At 40.5% G+C, this 17797-nt stretch overlaps 1 protein-coding gene across 7 annotated transcripts in view; it reads left to right on the top strand.

Moving 5' to 3' along the window:
- Window positions 1–17797, top strand: part of EML1 (EMAP like 1) — a 220703-nt gene that overhangs the window by 103992 nt on the left and 98914 nt on the right. For 6 of the 7 annotated variants that reach the window (XM_074393593.1, XM_074393597.1, XM_039469107.2 and 3 more), the window contains exon 2: window positions 11922–12104. In XM_074393593.1, the coding sequence (XP_074249694.1) occupies window positions 11922–12104 (183 nt within the window). Of the gene's footprint in view, window positions 1–5460; window positions 6952–11921; window positions 12105–17797 lie in introns of those variants that run through there. The other variant, XM_074393595.1, reaches the window with a different exon arrangement.

Consider the following 17797-nt stretch of genomic DNA (forward strand, 5'->3'; position numbering starts at 1 on the left):
TAAGGTAATTAACAAATTCCCTAAATACTCAACTAGAGAATTTCATGACTGGTCTTTCTATACATGGTTGTTCTTATTCTTCCTCTTTTGTTTTCAATTACAATTCATTAATTGAAACCTAGTAACTGGCCTGGAAATTATCTTCTGTACTCACCTGTGTTTTGATCTTGATCTGTCTGGTCCTCATATTACTTTTTGGCAAATGTGATTCTGGCATATAACCGTTGGGGCAGGGTGGGGGCTACTGATTTGATCTCTCACCTGTGTTCCTGCATTTCTATTAGTTATTTGTTGACCAGTCTCTTCTTGCTAGATTGAGTGCCTCCATATTGGGAAGATTGCATTGCACTGCACCAGGTCTGGCCTGGAAGGATGCTCAATATCATTGTACTGAATTAAACTGAAAGTTTGTTTCCTTTAAATGTCATGTCCTCCAAGGTAAACACAGTCACATGTTGCTTGTTAGGGTGATCTTGAGGATTTTTTCTAGTCTCTGTTATCACCATTATCCAACCTAAGGCTTGTAAAAGATATTTATACCATTGCTTTCCAGATTCTAGAGGCTCTGCTGAAGTTCTTTTAATCAATATTTGATGACAGTATTTTTATATCAGGAAAGGGCTATCGTAGAGCTCTTTAAGATTCAATTACGTGAACATTAGTTCATGAACTTCATTTGAGACACGTTTATTTTGAGATGGGATCTATTGTTGTCACTTTCTATCAAGTGATGAACATCAGAGCCAGAGCTCTTGTGGCAGGTCCAGCTCAGAGGTGAGCAGGACGCAGGGTTCCTAACTGACCCCGATGATCCAAAGAGAACTGAAAGTCTGAGAACAGAAATAAAGCTGGAACCGTTCAGCCAGGAGTGGTACACAGGGCTGCGAATCTGACAGCAAGGCAGAAATCCAGGCCTGCAAATGACAGAGCCGTGATGGTTAATTGCTTCTCTGTACTGATTGCTTGTATATTTCTTTTGCTAGTGGATACTAATAGAATGACTCCGAGTATGACAATAGGGCATGACTATTCTGTGAACAGCATATACTATGGAAAGTCTGCTTTATGTGAAATATGTATCTGCAAATTCTTGAGCAGAAGATTATTTGTTATTACTTAAATGATTGGTTTTAAACTACTAAAACCTGGTAAGATTTTTTTTTTATAAATAACATTTGTCTAATATTTTTGAAAAGGTAAAATGATATAAAAATTCTGTGTGTATTTTACTTAGTACCATGGCAATCCCACGGGAATTAATGCCTGTCATTTGGATGGAGAAGAGATATGGTGAAAGGAGCCTAGGCTCACAACTCGCTGTCTGCTGGCCACAATCTAGCCGTGCGACCTTAGGCAGAGTAGACTAGAAACTCAGGTTCTCTCTCCCACTTCATCCGTGGCATAAGGACAGCACCTCCATGGGAGGGTGCTGTGTGGCATGGGGACACTGGGCATGGGGACGATGAACTGCAAGGCTTAGGTTCCGACACACTGCGGCCGGTGAATCAAGGGTGGCTATTATTGTTTTGGTGCTATCGTTATTTTAAATAATTAAAAAAAAGAAAGTAATAACATCTCAAGATAAAGGGAACAGATTCTGAGTTAACCTTTTAAAATTACTAGGCCCCTTTAACTTCCAGGAACATCACTCAGATAACAACAATGTCTTAATATTACAGGAAGACTTACAGAGTCAAGAGCCTTTTTTTATCCCTAGATAATGAGATAATCACATGAATGGAGAAAAAAGCATGCTTCTCTCACTTTTTAATAGAGTATAACACATCATGTTACCAGAGACCCTTTTGTACTGCTTTTTACAGTAAGAAGAAAAGTAATTAAACTTAAAAGTCAGATCCATAAATAGCTACATGAGGATCTAGGGTGAAAGCAGAACTACAAGGTCTTCTTTATGCCTCTGGACCAGGGGTGATATAAGGGCTGCCCAGACCCATGGCATCCCTTGAAACTCAGAAAGAAGCCAGTGCTTGGCTGGCTTCTCATGAGAGTCAGGTTGGAGCCAGAGGCTGTGAGAGGTAACACTTGGCATGTCCTTTTGCCACTGGTCATGTGCTGCCAGGTGAGACGGTTCGTGTGGCATCAAACCGTGCTTTATCTTGAGGCTAATATCACATTTCCTCAACTTGGCCAGAGGTGCTGCAGAGATAGAACTGCACAGTATTTGCAGAATTCCTTCAATAATTATTGAAATAATTATTGAAATAATCATTGTTAATCATTGATCGATGTTTGCTTTTTGCTCTTATAAACAAAATAGGAATATTAATAACAATGGACTCGAGTAAGGCTAAAGTACCATTTGTGTTGCCTGTCTATTTGCCATCATAGTATTAGAAGTTTCATACACGTTAACGTTCATATTTGCAGGAACCTCATAAGGCAGATGGTATTAGGTCACATAGCTAATAGGCGACAGATCTAGGAATTGGCTACTGCTCAATTTGAATCCCAAATCGGTGCTTTCTCCATTGTACCTCTAAAGGGCAGTATAAGTAACCCTTAGTAGACTAGTCTCAACAGTATTTGGCCCTTGACAAAATGCCACAAAGTTGGAATGTGTAGCCCTGAGAAGGGCTGCTGGCAGAGGCTGCAGAGTGGCTTGCAGAGTGCTTGGCCAGCTCAGACATCTGCCTCAGTGCCTTGCACCACCGGAGGTTCAGTTTTCCCTGTGATTACATGTTGTCTACCCTGTGGCCATAGACTCAGCATGTGCCGCAGGATCCCAGTCTGAGAGATCGTTCCCCGATAGTGAGATGGGGACACCGACCCATCGACACAGCTACACACTGCCACGTGAAAACAGGTCAGGAAAGGAGCAGGTGCCCAGCCCAAGCCAGAACTCCAGTTCATACAAAAGTTTTAGAAAATCCAAGAGGTAAAAGTTTAGAGAATATTGTCTTCAAACCTCCCTCTAACACTATAAAGTGTTAATTGGCAAGAATGTAAAAACTTGGGGAAAAGAAGCTAAAGCTCAATTATTGACAGTGTTTTAGTGACCTCCATAGATAAATCTGAGAGGTACAGGAGCAAAAATGACTTTAAAATAAATAAGTTGTTAAGGTTTTATTGGTGCTGCATTCCCAGCCTGAGGTTTTCCTTGATGAAATTCAGATGAAATTTCACATCTTGCTCTATGGAATCCTGTGAAATGTTTGGAGGTTCAAATGGTTTGTGTTGGTTAAAGCAAACTCTGGGCTTTGTTTTTCATTATGCTAATCAGTTTTCTACCCAGCTTAATTGAAGTGTAAAGTCATTTGAACAACAGTGGTCTTTTCTGTACACAAGAAGGTTAAGAACCTCAGACAGCTCACACTGCTGCCAAGAAGTCTCCTGGTCGTATTCTTCAGATTAATTACCTGCAGAAACAGAAGTAAGAAAATCCATTATAGGTTAAAGCAATGATTTTGGCAGGATCTGGAAAGCACTAGGATTATGTCATGGGGAAAACTTAAGCAAATCTCACAAGTGGGAGCTCTCCTAAGCAGATCCAACATTTCAGTTTTTAACCATTTGTATTTGAAGGCAAATCTTGAGGTGGTTGGGGTTTTTATTAAACTATTAAAATCAAACTTTTTCTCAGATAAATTCAACAATATAATTTAAATATTCTGATTTTTGCAGTTTTATTAAAGCCACTGAGACCACAATGATGCTAAAGTCTTTGAATGCAGGGAACAGGCCAGTCTTATTTTACTCTGTAAGTTGTTTTATAATATTGATTTGAAAATGCAAGGTTATACTACAGAGGCCAACTTTTTCCTCCTCAGTCCTGTGCTGGCAGCCACAATTAACGTGCTTGGGTTCCATCAGCTAGAGCGTGTGCCTTCTCTAGAAGCTGCTGTCTACACGAACGAGCGAAAAATATCATAGATATACCCAGTTCTAGGCTGGGTGTGGTGGCTCATGCCTGTAATCCCAACACTTTGAGAGGCTGAGGCAGGATAATCACTTGAGGCTAGGAGTTCAAGACCACCCTGTGCAACATAATGAGACCCCATCTCTCTAAAGAGTTTAAAAATTACTTAGCTATGGTGGTGTGCATTTGTAGTCTCAGCTACTTGAGAGGCTGAGATGAGAGGATTGTTTGAGCCCAGGTCAAGGCTCCAGTAACCTGTAATCACACCACTGCACTCCAGCCTGGCAACAGAGTGAGACACTATCTCTAAAGAAAAAAAATAAATGCATGATTCTGTGGTACAGATTCTTTCATGACTTAAAAAACACATATTATTAAACAGTATTTTCTAATTAATTATTCAGTGCTAATTTGCATAACTGTTGATAGCACATAAAAATTTTGTTAAACTTGGATTTACTTTGGTAATTCTTATTGGAAACAACAACAATAATAACGACAACAGCTTAATCACAGCTTACATTTATTTATACATGCACTAGTTGAAAAAAATGTATTTTAAGTGCTCTACACATGTCAAGTCATTTCATATTATAAGAGCCCTATGAAGTACTCTTGTCCTTATTTTATACATAGAGGCACATAGAGATTAAGTAATTTGTCCTAGGTCATATAGCTAGTAAGTAGCAGAGCTGAGATTTGAACCCAGGTAGCTTGACTCTATAGCCCAGGGGTCCCCAAACTTTTTACACAGGGGGCCAGTTCACTGTCCCTCAGACCATTGGAAGGCCGGACTATGCAAGGTGTGACACCCTTCACAGCCAGCGCTGCTGCCTCCACTATCCCAGACAGTGGTATACAGTGTCACAGGCCCAGCACCACCTCCAGTGCTGTACACAGGGATGGCAGTGATCAGCCTGTGACACTGTATATACAGCGTCCTGGACATCTGCAGCAGCGGTGGTCCTCTTCTATGGGAAGCCCACTGCTGCATGTTTCCCCTATTATAAGACACTTCCTAAAAATAAGACAGCCCCTGTCTTTTGGGGGTAAAATTAATATAAGACAGGGTCTTATAATAGGGGAAACACGGTGTGTAGTCATGTGGGGGGAGACTTTTGGGCAAAGGGACGTTATAGGGGCCATTATGTTGTACATTTGGGGGAGTATAGGGGCCATTGTACTGTGTAGTAATGGTTATAGTGCTTTGCCTTTCTTCCTACTTCAGCTGTTATTTCACACTGCTTCCGGTGATGTGGGGTGCCGCAGCCGCAGACCGGATGTGCGTCATATGACATGCTTCCGGAGCCGTGACGTGTGCATTCCGCGTCACTGGAAGTAGTACTGTAGGTGAGCGATGCCGTGCTTTGCGGGGCGCTGCATATAGTACTCTAGGAGCACAGGATGCGGATGCATCACTGACCACCAACGAAAGAGGTGCCCCTTCCTGAAGTGCGGCGGGGGCCGGATAAATGGTCTCAGGGGGCCGCAGGCGGCCCGTGGGCCGTAGTTTGGGGACCCCTGCTATAGCCCATGCTCTTAATGACGAAAGTTTGTGCCTCTTCTGCTTGTGCTGTCAACACTGACCTCGCTCTAGAATGCCTTCTCCTACCCTAGTAGAACTCTCTCTGCCTTCCTTCTGAGGCCAGAGACCTTCCCAGGTAGGTGTGTGTTGGCCCAGCATCCTACACAACGGTGTTACACCACCCTGACCCTGCCCTCTCTTATTCACACATTAGAAGATTTCACCAAACTGTTTAATTACTTCTCAGAGGGAAGACAGACATAAAATACTTTTTTATCTTCCCCGCTTCTCTCTTGCAGTTGGCTTGACATTATGAAGTGGGACTTTCTTTTTCTCCTATCCAACAAAGGACAAATGGAGAAATCCCACAGAACTACTATCTATTCGTAAGAAGTTGTATAGCACTTAAGGTCAGTCTCTTTCCCTTGAGCAATAAGTACTTAGTGTTCATTGAAATATTTCTCTGCTGAGCTCTCATAGTGTAATAGCAACCAATCCCAACAAGCAAAAATAACTTCTAAATTGGCAAAAAACAAGGTGTGGACCTTATCTTATTTGAACTCTCATTAAAGTACTTTATTTTTTATGTTATTCAGTAAAAACTGTCATTTTTGAGTAATTCTATGTATTTTAACACAGTATAGTTTAATGTAACAACCACCACTGAGGATATAGAGTGTTCCACTTACCCCTCAAAATTCCCGTGTGCAGTATCCCCAACCCAACATTTGCCAACCACTGATCCATCCTCCTTCATTGCAGTTTTGTCTTTGGAGAATGTCATGTAAATGGGATAATACAGCGTTGAGATTGGCTTTCTTCATTCACTATAATGCCTTTGAGACCCATGTGAGTTATTTTGTGTATCAGTCATTGATTCCATTTTATTACTGAGTGCTACTCCAACATGTGAATATACCACAGTTTATCCATTTCGCCATTTGAAGGGCATTTGAGTTGTTCTGAGTTTCTATCAAGTCTGAACAGAGCCACTATAAACATGGGTGTACCAGTTTTTGTATGAATATGCGTTCATTTTTCTAGATCAAATGCTTAGGAATTGCTAGGTCATATGGAAAATTTGGGTTTGACTTTATAAGAAAATACTAAACTTTTCCAGGATGGCCATGTCAGTTTGTGTGCCCACCAGCAGTGGGAGAGAGTTTCATTTGCTCCGTATTCTCACCGCACTTGGTTTTGTCAGCATTTTTACTTTTAACCATCCTAATAGATGTGTAGTGATACTTCATTGTAGTTTTAATTTGCATTTCCGTAATGACTGGTAATGTTGACCTCTTTTCCTGTGCCTGTTTGTTACCTGTATAACCTCTTTGGTGGTCTATTTAAGTCTTCTGCCCATTTTCCTCTTGCCTTTTTAAAAAATTGGGTTGTTTTCTCACTGTTGAGTTTGTAAAGTTCTTTATCTGTCTCATTCAACAGAGACAAACAGAAAAAGAGGACACACACCTACCCACCAGTACGCCTAGCAAACAGTATGGATCCTACATTGGGAGCATAAAGAATGGGATATTTCGTTCCAGGAGAGGAGGTGCATGAAAAAAGAATATTTGCAAGTTGTTCTTGCTTTATACTTTTATTTCTTTAAGGAGATATGCCTGAGATACAGTTTTAAAAAGACTTATACAATATTTTCCTTGTAAGAGCTTAGCAGCTCTCTTGGTTAATAGAGATCTATTATTCTCTCTCAGAAGTGCCATGGAAACACTTGAAAACTATTTCTATGTGTGAAACAATTATCTGTTACTTAGAAAATTGACAGAGCTTGAATTTAGGGGCAAGACAGAATTATTTATCCAGTAAGCAGAAGTTACAAGGTGGCAGATTTCAATGTCAGAGGCCACTTCTTATTAGCTGAATATCCTGTGTGTTTTCATATTTCTGTTTTTGTTTAAATTGCTTGTTTCCTTTGCTTGGAATGCCATTCTTTTATACCTGGTAAATTTTTTTCTTTTTTTTTTTTTTTTGGTGACACAGTCTCACTCTGTCACTCAGGCTGAAGTGCAGTGGCACAGTCTTGACCCACTGCAACCTCTGCCTCCCATGTTCAAGCGATTCTCCTGTCCCAGCCTCACAGGTAACAGGGACTACAGATGCGTGCCACCATGCCTGACTGATTTTTTTATTTTTGGTAGAGATGGGGTTTCATCATGTTGGCCAGGCTGGTCTCGAACTCCTGACCTCCACTGATCCACTTGCCTCGTCCTCCCAAAGTGCTGGTATTACAGGTGTGAGCCACTGGTGCCTGGCCCTGGCGAATATTTGTATTCTTCAACGCCAACTCCTGCTTGATCCCATTTGATCCAAATACAACTAATATTCTCTTATCTTTGTTCACTTATCACTTTGTATATTTATATAACGTATCAAATTATTTTAGTAATGTGTAGACGTGTGTCTTCCCCACTAAACAGAGAACTTCTTAAGGATAGCTGTGTGAGCCAATCATCTTTTATCCCTAACAGCTAATTTAATACATGCTTCAAAAGAGATATTCATTTACCCATTTATTCATTAATTTGTCAAATAGTTGTTGAGTTCCCACTGTGTGTTAGGTTGAGGGGCAGAGTAGGGAACCAACAGAAAAGATTTCTGCTTTATGGAGCTTACATTTTGTTGACCTTATCAAATAACCAGATTCTCCTTTTCTAATACAGTAGTATTTTTAAGGTATTAGTTTTTCTCAAAGCCCTGCTTTAGCTGCATCCCATGTGTTTTGCTATGTTTTATTTTCATTATCATTTGATCAAAATATTTTCTAATTTCTCCTGATATCTTCTTTGATCCAATGATTATTTACACATGTATTGCTTCATTTCCAAATATTTGTAGTTGGTTTCTAACAATGTCATGGTCAGAGAACATACTCTTTCAATCTTTAAATTTATTCAGATCTGTTTTATGACCCAGAATATGATGTGCCCTATAAATATAAATATGCACTGCCATTGTTAGCTGTGGTTTTTTCTACATATCAATTAAGTCAATGTGATTTGTAGTGTTGTTCAAATATTCTATGTCTGTACTGGTTTTTTGTTTGTTTAAGATAGAGTCTTATTCTGTTTTCGAGGCTGGAGTGCAGTGGCATGATCACAGTTCATTGTAGCCTGGATCTCCTAGGCTCAAGTGATCCTCCTACCTCAGCCTCCCAAGCATCTGGGACTAGCCTGGCTAATTTTTAAATTCTTTATAGGGATGAGATCTTGCTATACTGTCTAAACTTTTAATGATTTTTTTATTAGTTATTCTATTAGTTGCTGAGAGAATGACATTAAAATCTGCAGGAAAAATTATAGAATTGTCTGTTTCTAACTTTAATTCTGTCAGTTTTGTTTTATGTATCTTAAACCTCTATTATTAGGCACATATGTTTATGATTGCAGGATTTTTCTGATAATTGACCCTTTTTTCATTATGAAATAGCCCTTTTTATTTCTGGTAATACATTTTATTTGACATTTTATTTTGTTTGACATCTATTTTATCTGATTAATATTGCCATCCAGACTTTTTATGGTTACTGTTTCCATGGTACATATTTTTTCCATTCATATGCTTTTAACCTATCTGTGTCTTCGTACTTAAAGTGTATCTCTTGTAGTCGGCAGGTAGTTGAGTTTTGCTTTTTTTTTAAAGAAAAATTATTCTGACATCCTCTGCCTTTTAATTGGTGTGTTTAATGAAATGATTGCTTTAATGTAGCATGTAATATAATTGTTGCTATATTGGGTTTGAGTTTAGCATTTTATTTTTTTTACATGTCTCTCTTTTTTGTACCTTTCTTAACTCTTTTCCTTCCTTCTTTTGAATTATTTGACTATAGAATTTCATTTTAAATTTTCTGTTGGCTTTTTAGCTACACTCCTTTGTGTTATTCTTTAGTCATTTGTGAGGGATTACAATATACATCTATGACTTTTCCACTACAGTTAATACTAACCCCTTACAGTTCATAATAACCACTTACATGAGATCTATTGTACAACATTGTGATTATAGTTAATAACATGTATGTATTCTTGAGAACCACTAAGTGAGTAGATTTTAAGTGTTCTCACCACAAAAATAAGTATGTGAGGTAATGCGTGTGTTAATTAGCTCATTTTAGCCATTCCACAATGTATGTATATATTTTAAAACATGTTATACACAATAAATATATACAATTTCTGTCAAAATAAAATAAAAACCACTTATAGTTAATGACATATGCTTTATATTAAATATTGAAATCTTATAACTTGTAGAACCGTATTTACCCCATCTTTTATGCTATGGTAGTCATATGTATTACATAAAAATACATTATAAGCCCTATAAGACAATATTATAATTTCTGCCTTTAAAAGCTTGAAGGTTCAAGGCCAGGTGCAGTGGCCCATACCTGTAATCCCAGCACTTTGGGAGGATGAAGCAGGATCACCTGAGGCCAGGAGTTCAAGATCAGTCTGGGCAACACAGTGAGATCCTGCCTCTACAAAAAATTAAAAAATTAACCAGGCATGGTGGGGTGTGCCTGTAGTCCCAGATCCTCAGAAGGCTGAGGTGGGAGGATCATTTGAGCCTAGGAGGTGGAGGCTGCAGGATTGCACCACTATAATCCAGCCTGGGCCATGGAGTAAGACTGTCTCAAAAGAAAAGAAAAAAAGACTAATATTTCATAATAACATAAAAGGAAAGTGGAAAAAGGAAAAAAGTGAGTTTTTGAGCTGATTCAGGTACTTATCATTTCCAGTGCTTTCCATTTTTTTGTGAGGATCTGAATTTGTATCTTATACAATTTCTCTTTAGCCTGAAGAACTTTCAATAGCATTTCTTGCAGTGAAGGTCTTTTGGTGATTAATTCTTTCTGGTTTTGTTATTCTGAAAAGTCTTTATTTTGCTTGCTTTCTTGGGAGGTATTTGCTGGATGTAAAATTCTGCATTAAGCTTTTCCTCACCCTGTACTTTAAAGGCGTAGTTCCACTCTCTTCTGTCTCTAGTTTATGATAAGTCAGCTGTTAATCAGACTGCAGTTCTCTTGTATTTCACATGCCATTTTTCTCTTGCTGCTTTTGGTGTTTGTTCTTTATCTTTGGTTTTCAACAGTTTGACTATAATGTACCTTGAGGTGGGCTGTTTTGCATTTATTTTGCTTAGTCTTTGATTAATCTTTTGTAATTGTGTGTGTGTGTGTGTGTGTGTGTGTGTGTGTGTGTATATATATATATATATATATACATTTTTCTTTTTTAATTATTATATTTTTGAGATAGAGTCTCTCTCTGTTGCCCAGACTGGAGTGCAGTGATGCAGTCTTGGCTCATTACAACCTCTGCCTCCTGGGTTCAAGTGATGCTCCCACCCCAGCCTCTCAAGTAGCTGGAACTATAGGCATGCACCACCACACCCAGCTGATTTTTGAATTTTTAGTAGAGATGGAGTTTCCCCATGTTGGCCAGGCTGGTCTCAAACACCTGACCTCAGGTGATCCGCTTGCCTCAGCCTCCCAAAGTGTTGGGATTATAGGTGTGAGCCACTGCATCCGGCCTGTAATTGTAAATTTTGTTAAATTTGTGCTATTTCAGCCATTTGTTTGTTTGTTTGTTTTTGTGTCACTGCACTTCAGCCTGGGCGACCCTGTCACCCAGGGTCTTGCTCTGTCACCCAGGCTGGAGTGCAGTGGTGCAATCTCTGCTTACTATAGCATCAACCTCTTGGGCCCTAAGAGACTGTCCCATCTCAGCCTCCTGAGTAACTAGGACTACAGGCACATATCACCACACCTGGCTAAATTTTTGGGATTTTTTTTGTAGAGGCAGAGTTTTGCCATGTTGCCTAGGGTGGTATTGAACTCCTGGGCTCAAGCAGTCTGCCCATCTCCACCTCCCAGAGGTCTCTGGTTGGAGCATGGTAAGTGAAGGGAAGAATGATGTAAAATGAGATTGGAGAAGCAAAGAAGATCATGGAGAACCTTGTGGACTCTGATAAGGACTTGGGAATTATGATTCTGTATAAGAAAATATGATTACCATAATTGTAAGGGTAGCTTGCCAAACTCTTATTGTTTTATGCTTCAGAGTCTTGACTGACGGATAGGGTGGCCTTGTGATTGTATAACCTACCTGTCAGTTAACATAGTTGGAACAGAAGCTGAAAGAACATGCAGAATGGGTTTCTGCAATGTGTGGGAAATCAAAGTAGACGTATTCTAACATCCTTTCTACTGCTAAGGTTCTCTGATACCGCTGAAAACAAGTTGGCCTGCATTAAAAAAGTATAATTAAAACCACACTTTAAAATGAAGACCGCAAATGTAGAGAATGAAAAGATCGTTGTAGAATTAAGAGTTGTAGTTACACACAGTAAAAGATTTCGCATGATTTCTGCAGAAGGACAGTATCTTTAGTCCGTAAATGTTACTATGTTAAAACAATGGACTTAAAACAATGTGCCAGAGTATGTTTATAGGTCTGATTTCTGGGGAGCATCTAAAACTCACTCGTCCTTTCTTTGGTTTAGATGACAGCGCGTCTGCTGCAAGCAGCATGGAGGTGACGGACCGCATTGCTTCACTGGAGCAGAGAGTTCAGATGCAGGAAGACGACATCCAGCTGCTCAAATCAGCTCTAGCTGATGTGGTTCGGCGGCTGAACATCACTGAGGAACAGCAGGCTGTGCTTAATAGGAAAGGACCTACCAAAGGTGGGCATTGGAGTTACACAGGAACTTTAGTAGAGTAGGTCTCATGGCAGAATTTTGCTCTGGCACACACATTGTGCTCTTTAATATTGAGGAGAATCAAAACTTAGAATAACATTAAAACAATCTTACCACTGTCAACAGAATCACACAACGTATAATAGTATGTTGGGGCTTGATGTTGGTGAATTGTATAGCCCAGTGATACACGTTTATAGGTGATCCTTAAATGCTTATTGAATCAAGGAAGGAACAGTCCAAATGGACTGCTGAGAGCAGGTGTTTATCAAGATTCTCTGTGATGGAGAGAGCTTACAGAAAGAACCACAGTCCTTCTGGCCGTTTTTGGAGGTTGTTCCACCTAGCTTTTTTTTTTTTTTTTTTTTTTTTAAACTCTCATCTCTTTGCCTGTGCTTAGCTTATACTGTCATTCAGTTCATCACAGCAACACTTGATCACAGGCCGCATTCAAAGCTCTGAACCAAGCCCTGGGGGTGCAGAGGTGGTGGGCCTCCCTTTGAGGAGCTCAGAATCCTCAGTTATCACTAGCTTTTCCCATCTTCTAGCTGCAAATCAAGCCCCTCCCCTGCAAAGCCCACTGTTCCTTTTGAATCTCCTCTGGGGTCCACAAGGACATCACGTGGTACAGAGCTCTGTCCCTGGTAGATTTCTGGCAAATTTAAGTCATCATTTCATGTCCCAGTGGCTCTTGGGAATGAGACATTAAAAGGCAATATTTGTGTTCAGTAATTTTGGCATTATCCTCTTGGAAGATCATGGACTTAGACAATTAGACAATTTTGGAAATAAAACACCTCAAAAAATTTCTGTCCTGCTATCTGGTGCCCTCATGTCTACCATAAATTTGTGCAAGGCTCCTCTTTAGCCAGAATCACTCTTCCTTGTGGCTAACTGTAGAAAAGAGAATTTGTCTTGGCTCTAAGATGCCTTTGGCTAAAACATTTTTTTTCAGATGACAACATTTAGATGTTCCTTTAAAAATACCTTTCATTGGCTGGGCACAGTGGCACATGCCTGTAATCCCAGCACTTTGGAAGGCTAAGGCGGGAGAAACAATTGAGTCCAGGAGTTCAAGACCAGTCTAGGCAACATAGTGAGACCTCATCCCTAAAAAAAATTTAAAAATTAGCTGGGTGTGGTGGCACATGCCTGTGGTTCCAACCACTCAGGAGGCTGAGGTAGGAGGATTGCTTGAGCCCAGGAAGTTAAGACTGCAGAGAGCACCACTGCACTCCAGCCTGGTGACAAAGCAAGACCTCATCTCAAAACAAAAACAAACAAAAAGACCACCTTTCATTGTTATTTCAGTTTAACAAATTATTTCACAGTTAATGTGTATTTCTTTGGAGTCAGGAGGGAGGTCTGTCTAAGGTTGCATCTTTGAGGCTTTTTATCAAGTACTTGGCTGCGTTTTCACACGTCCGTGGGAAGAAATCCATTTCTTTATTGTCCCAGATAGTTACCACCAGCTCCATATGAGATGGCTACACCTGTTGGGCTGATGTCTGCATTTTAAATAATCATTTTAAGTAATCTTTTTTTCTCCTGAGTTACAAAGTGATTTGAGTATTTTAAATAGAAATTGCATTATTTCAAGTACTCCTTACCTACCCAGCTTTTCAAAAATGAGTCTGATGACTGCTGTGTCCGAAAGAGTACATTTGAAGGAGCTGCTTTATATAAAATTTCAGACTTCTGAAACTTCCTTATTTTTAGAAAATTAGGTGAAAAAAATAACAGGACATGTCCAAGAGTTTTGTTTTTTTGATTAAGAATGACGTTTGATGGCTGGGCGTGGTGGCTCATGCTTGTAAACTCAGCACTTTGGGAGGCCAAGGCGGGTAGATCATGAGGTCAGGAGTTGAAGACCAGCCTGGCCAAGATGGTGAAACCCTGTCTCTACTAAAAATCCAAAAATTAGCTGGGCATGATGGCGGACGCCTGTAGTCCCAGCTACTCGGGAGGCTAAGGCAGGGAATTGGTTGAACCTGGGAGGTGGAGGTTGCAGTGAACCAAGATCACACCACTGCACCTCAGCCTGGGCGAGAGTGCAGTCTCAAAAAAAAGCGAGACTCTGTCTCAAAAAAAAAAAAAAAAAAAAGAATAACATTTGATTTTCATAACTGCACAGATAAGTAAATTTTTTCATAGTTATTTGATATTTCTTTATAAACATTCTTTTCCTAACTAAAGTAAATCAAAGCTTACTTGCCAGACGGTCACACCAAGAAGGAGAAAAAAAGATTCATAAGAAGGCAGGTGAGTGGGTTGCATCCCTTGGATGAAGGGACCTTGGGCTCCCTACTTTCTGTGCAGCTAATTAAAGGACAGTGGAAACGGGCAGGAGGGGTGTGCCTGTGGAGGGGCATGCCTGTGAGAGGGGTGTGCCCGCAGGATGAGTGTGCCTGCAGCAGCTGCTCTGGCTGTAGTCATCTTTGAGGGAGCTGTCATGTGGGCACTGTGGGAACTGGCGCCTGCATCTCTGTCTTTAGAGCTGGCTCTCTGTGGTCATGGTAGGGGCGGGGAATCTTTTAGGCAAGATGGATTTTAGGCAAAGCCCCTTTGGTTTTAAGTGGCTACACAGTTATCACTTCACAATATTTTGGCCTGCCATCCTCATATAGACTTGAAGTAGCCTGGACACATGACATTCTTATTTTTATTTTGAGACAGGATCTTGCTTTGTCGCCCAAGCTGGAGTGCAGTGGCGTGATCTTGGCTTGCTGCAGCCTCCACCTCCTGGGGTCAAACAATTCTCCTCCCTCAGCTTCCTGAGTAGCTGGCGCTACAGGTGCGTGTCACCACACCTAGCTAATTTTTGGTATTTTTAGTAGAGACAGGATTTCACCTTGTTGGCCAGGCTGGTCTTGAACTCCTGACCTCAGGTGATCCACCTGCTTCAGCCTCCCAGAGTGTTGAGATTACTGGCATGAGGCACCACATCAGACTTGAAATGAGGCACCACATCAGACTTGAATTCTTATTTTTAGCTATCAAGTGATTTTTTTTCCCCCTAGAGTTAGTTTTTTTTTTTTGTTTGTTTGTTTGTTTTTTCAGCTGAAGTCTTGCTCTTTCTCCAGGCTGGAGTGCAGTTGTGTGATCTTGGCTCACTGCAACCTCCGTCTCCTGGACTCAAGCGATTCCACTGCCTCAGCCTCCTGAGTAGCTGGGACTATAGGCAGGCACCACCACACCCATCTAATTTTTTGTATTTTAGTAGAGATGGGGTTTTATTATGGCCAGGATGGTCTCGATCTCCTGACCTCATGATCTGCCCACCTCAGCCTCCCAAAGTGTTGGAATTACAGGCGTGAGCCACTGCACCCATCCTAGAGTTTGCTTTTTTAAAGCTCAGGACTTACTCAGTATGTTGAGGTTTGGGTGTACAGCTTTGTGCTGTCTGCCCAATGCCCTAGGGATGGCTGTGACGCCAAGAAGCAGGCAGGTGCTCACTGGGGGTCCTGCTCAAAGTCAGGGTGGAAGGAGTGCATGTTTTTCTGCTGCCGAAGCCTCTACCTAGTTTTTAGACTGCAGTCAACACTAGCCTCAGTAGTACCTGCAGTGCCATAGATAATCATTCTGATTCCTTTCCACAATAATACTAACCTCTAAGCTTCGACTGTATCATTCTTTACATGCCTGGACTAGTATAACAATGAGAACTTCAGGTTCATGGAAGTAATTCACTAACGACTAAGGTCAAGGCTTCCTGAAATGGGGTGAGATTGTGGCCCACTGTCATGTGCTGGGCCTGTGGACAGGTGGTCTGTAGAGAGGAGCTGTGACTTGTTCTCCTGTCCCTGTGGCTGGCCAGCTTGCACCAGTCACCCAGGTCTTCTTTCCCTGAAGTTACTGCCCTGGGTCTTAGGATTTCCTCAGTCTCTCTGTGAGCTCCCCAGACTGCTTTCTCCTTTTTCTTTGGTATTTTTTAAAATATGAAGAACAGGCTACCATGTCACACACCTTCACTGTGGTGACCCTCAGCCTGCAAAGCTGGCTTGGTTCATGTTGGATCTACTCTTGGGTAGAATGACTTGGAATGTTTCCACTTTGCTGAGCTTGGATTACCATGTAGCGGAGAAAAGAGAATCAGATAGTTCACGAAGGTGTATTAAAATTCTTGCTAATACTAAAGTTTTTCAGTTGTGGTTGGAGTGGGGCAATACTCTGGCAGCAGAATATAGTGAACAGACCCCTTTGATATTGCTGTTTTGAGTGTAAATACAGAAAAGTGATGGCTGAATAAGGAATTCATTGCAGCACTGTGCACAATGGAGAAAAACTGGATAGGAAACAATAAGGGAGCAGCCGGCATCAGGGGCATGGCCGGGGATTATGCTGCCTCCATATGAGTAAATGCTGTGTAGCCTTTAACAATGTTTGTGTTACTGGTAAGAGAGAGAAAATGCCTATGCATTACATTGAGTCAAATGCAGGCTACAAAACTGTATATACTGTATCATTTCAATGAAATAGACAAAATATGCAAAGAAGACTGGAATGAAGTACTGTGTAGCAAAAGTAATTTACAGGTTTTTTTCCTGAGTAATAGGATTATGAATTTTTAAATGCTTTTAGTTAGTTTCTAAATGTTCTGTGGTGTGTATTTCTTAATAAGCAGAAGAAATTTGTGTTTTAAAAATGACTTATTTCTTTCCATTGAATCTGAGGTCAGCAGCAAGGCTCATGGCATATGTCAAGTGTTTTCAAGAAGACAAGGAACTGTGGTTTGGAATTCAATCAACCTATTGTATACATATGCAGCTGATTTTCATCTTAGTGCAGGGATTTTTTAAATGTAAAATGTAGATTAAAATATTGTCATTGTGCCATGTATCTGGGATTGTCTGTTTTGTTATGCATTAACCAATGAGTAGCCCATATTTCCCATTGGAAATTTTGCTTGTCTGTTCAGACTAGTTAAGCAGCTTCCCTTTTAAAGAACTTTAATATGAAATGCTTCAATATGCCTTTCCACCTTTTAGAATCAGTTATATCAACTAGTGGATCTGTGAATCAGAAGATCAAGGACTTATATTAATTATTGGCTCCATTAATTAGTGGATCAGAGAATTACTAAATATAACCAGAAGGCTTCTGTTGGAGAGGTTAACAAGCAAGTCAGTCCTGCCATTCCAAGACATCGAAACCCCCTAGCCTCGGAACATAGCCTCTACAACACTGTCAAAAGCCGCCTACAGACTTTTAGCTGTGAGAAGCCTGTGCCACACTGGCACTTAACACTGGTGTCCAAAATACTAATAGCTACCATATATTGGCTGACTAAGGTCTGGATTTTGCAGCAGGCATTTTGGGTGTATTAGCTCATTTCACCCCTCCATGTTTCTATGAGGCAATAGCATTGTGCCCGTTTTACAGATGAGAATGCAGCCTCAGGAGGTTTAAGTGATTTGCCCAGGCTACACAAGGGTCAGATCTGGGACTGGACCCCAAGGCCTGGCTGACATGTTCCTTCTGCCGTCTGCATGGCTTCACTGTGCATGCCTCTTGCAGTATTCCTTAAGTTTGCATTATTCACATCAAACCAAATATCTAAAACATGAATATAATTTGAAAATCTTTTTTGAAGGTTTAATTTGATTTGCAAAGTGTGCCAAATACATTAGATCATATTCAGCACATTATTGTGTGAAATACTATGTTATGGTCTCTTC

Source organism: Saimiri boliviensis, chromosome 2 (genome assembly GCF_048565385.1).
Source record: "Saimiri boliviensis isolate mSaiBol1 chromosome 2, mSaiBol1.pri, whole genome shotgun sequence".
Lineage (NCBI taxonomy): Eukaryota > Metazoa > Chordata > Mammalia > Primates > Cebidae > Saimiri > Saimiri boliviensis.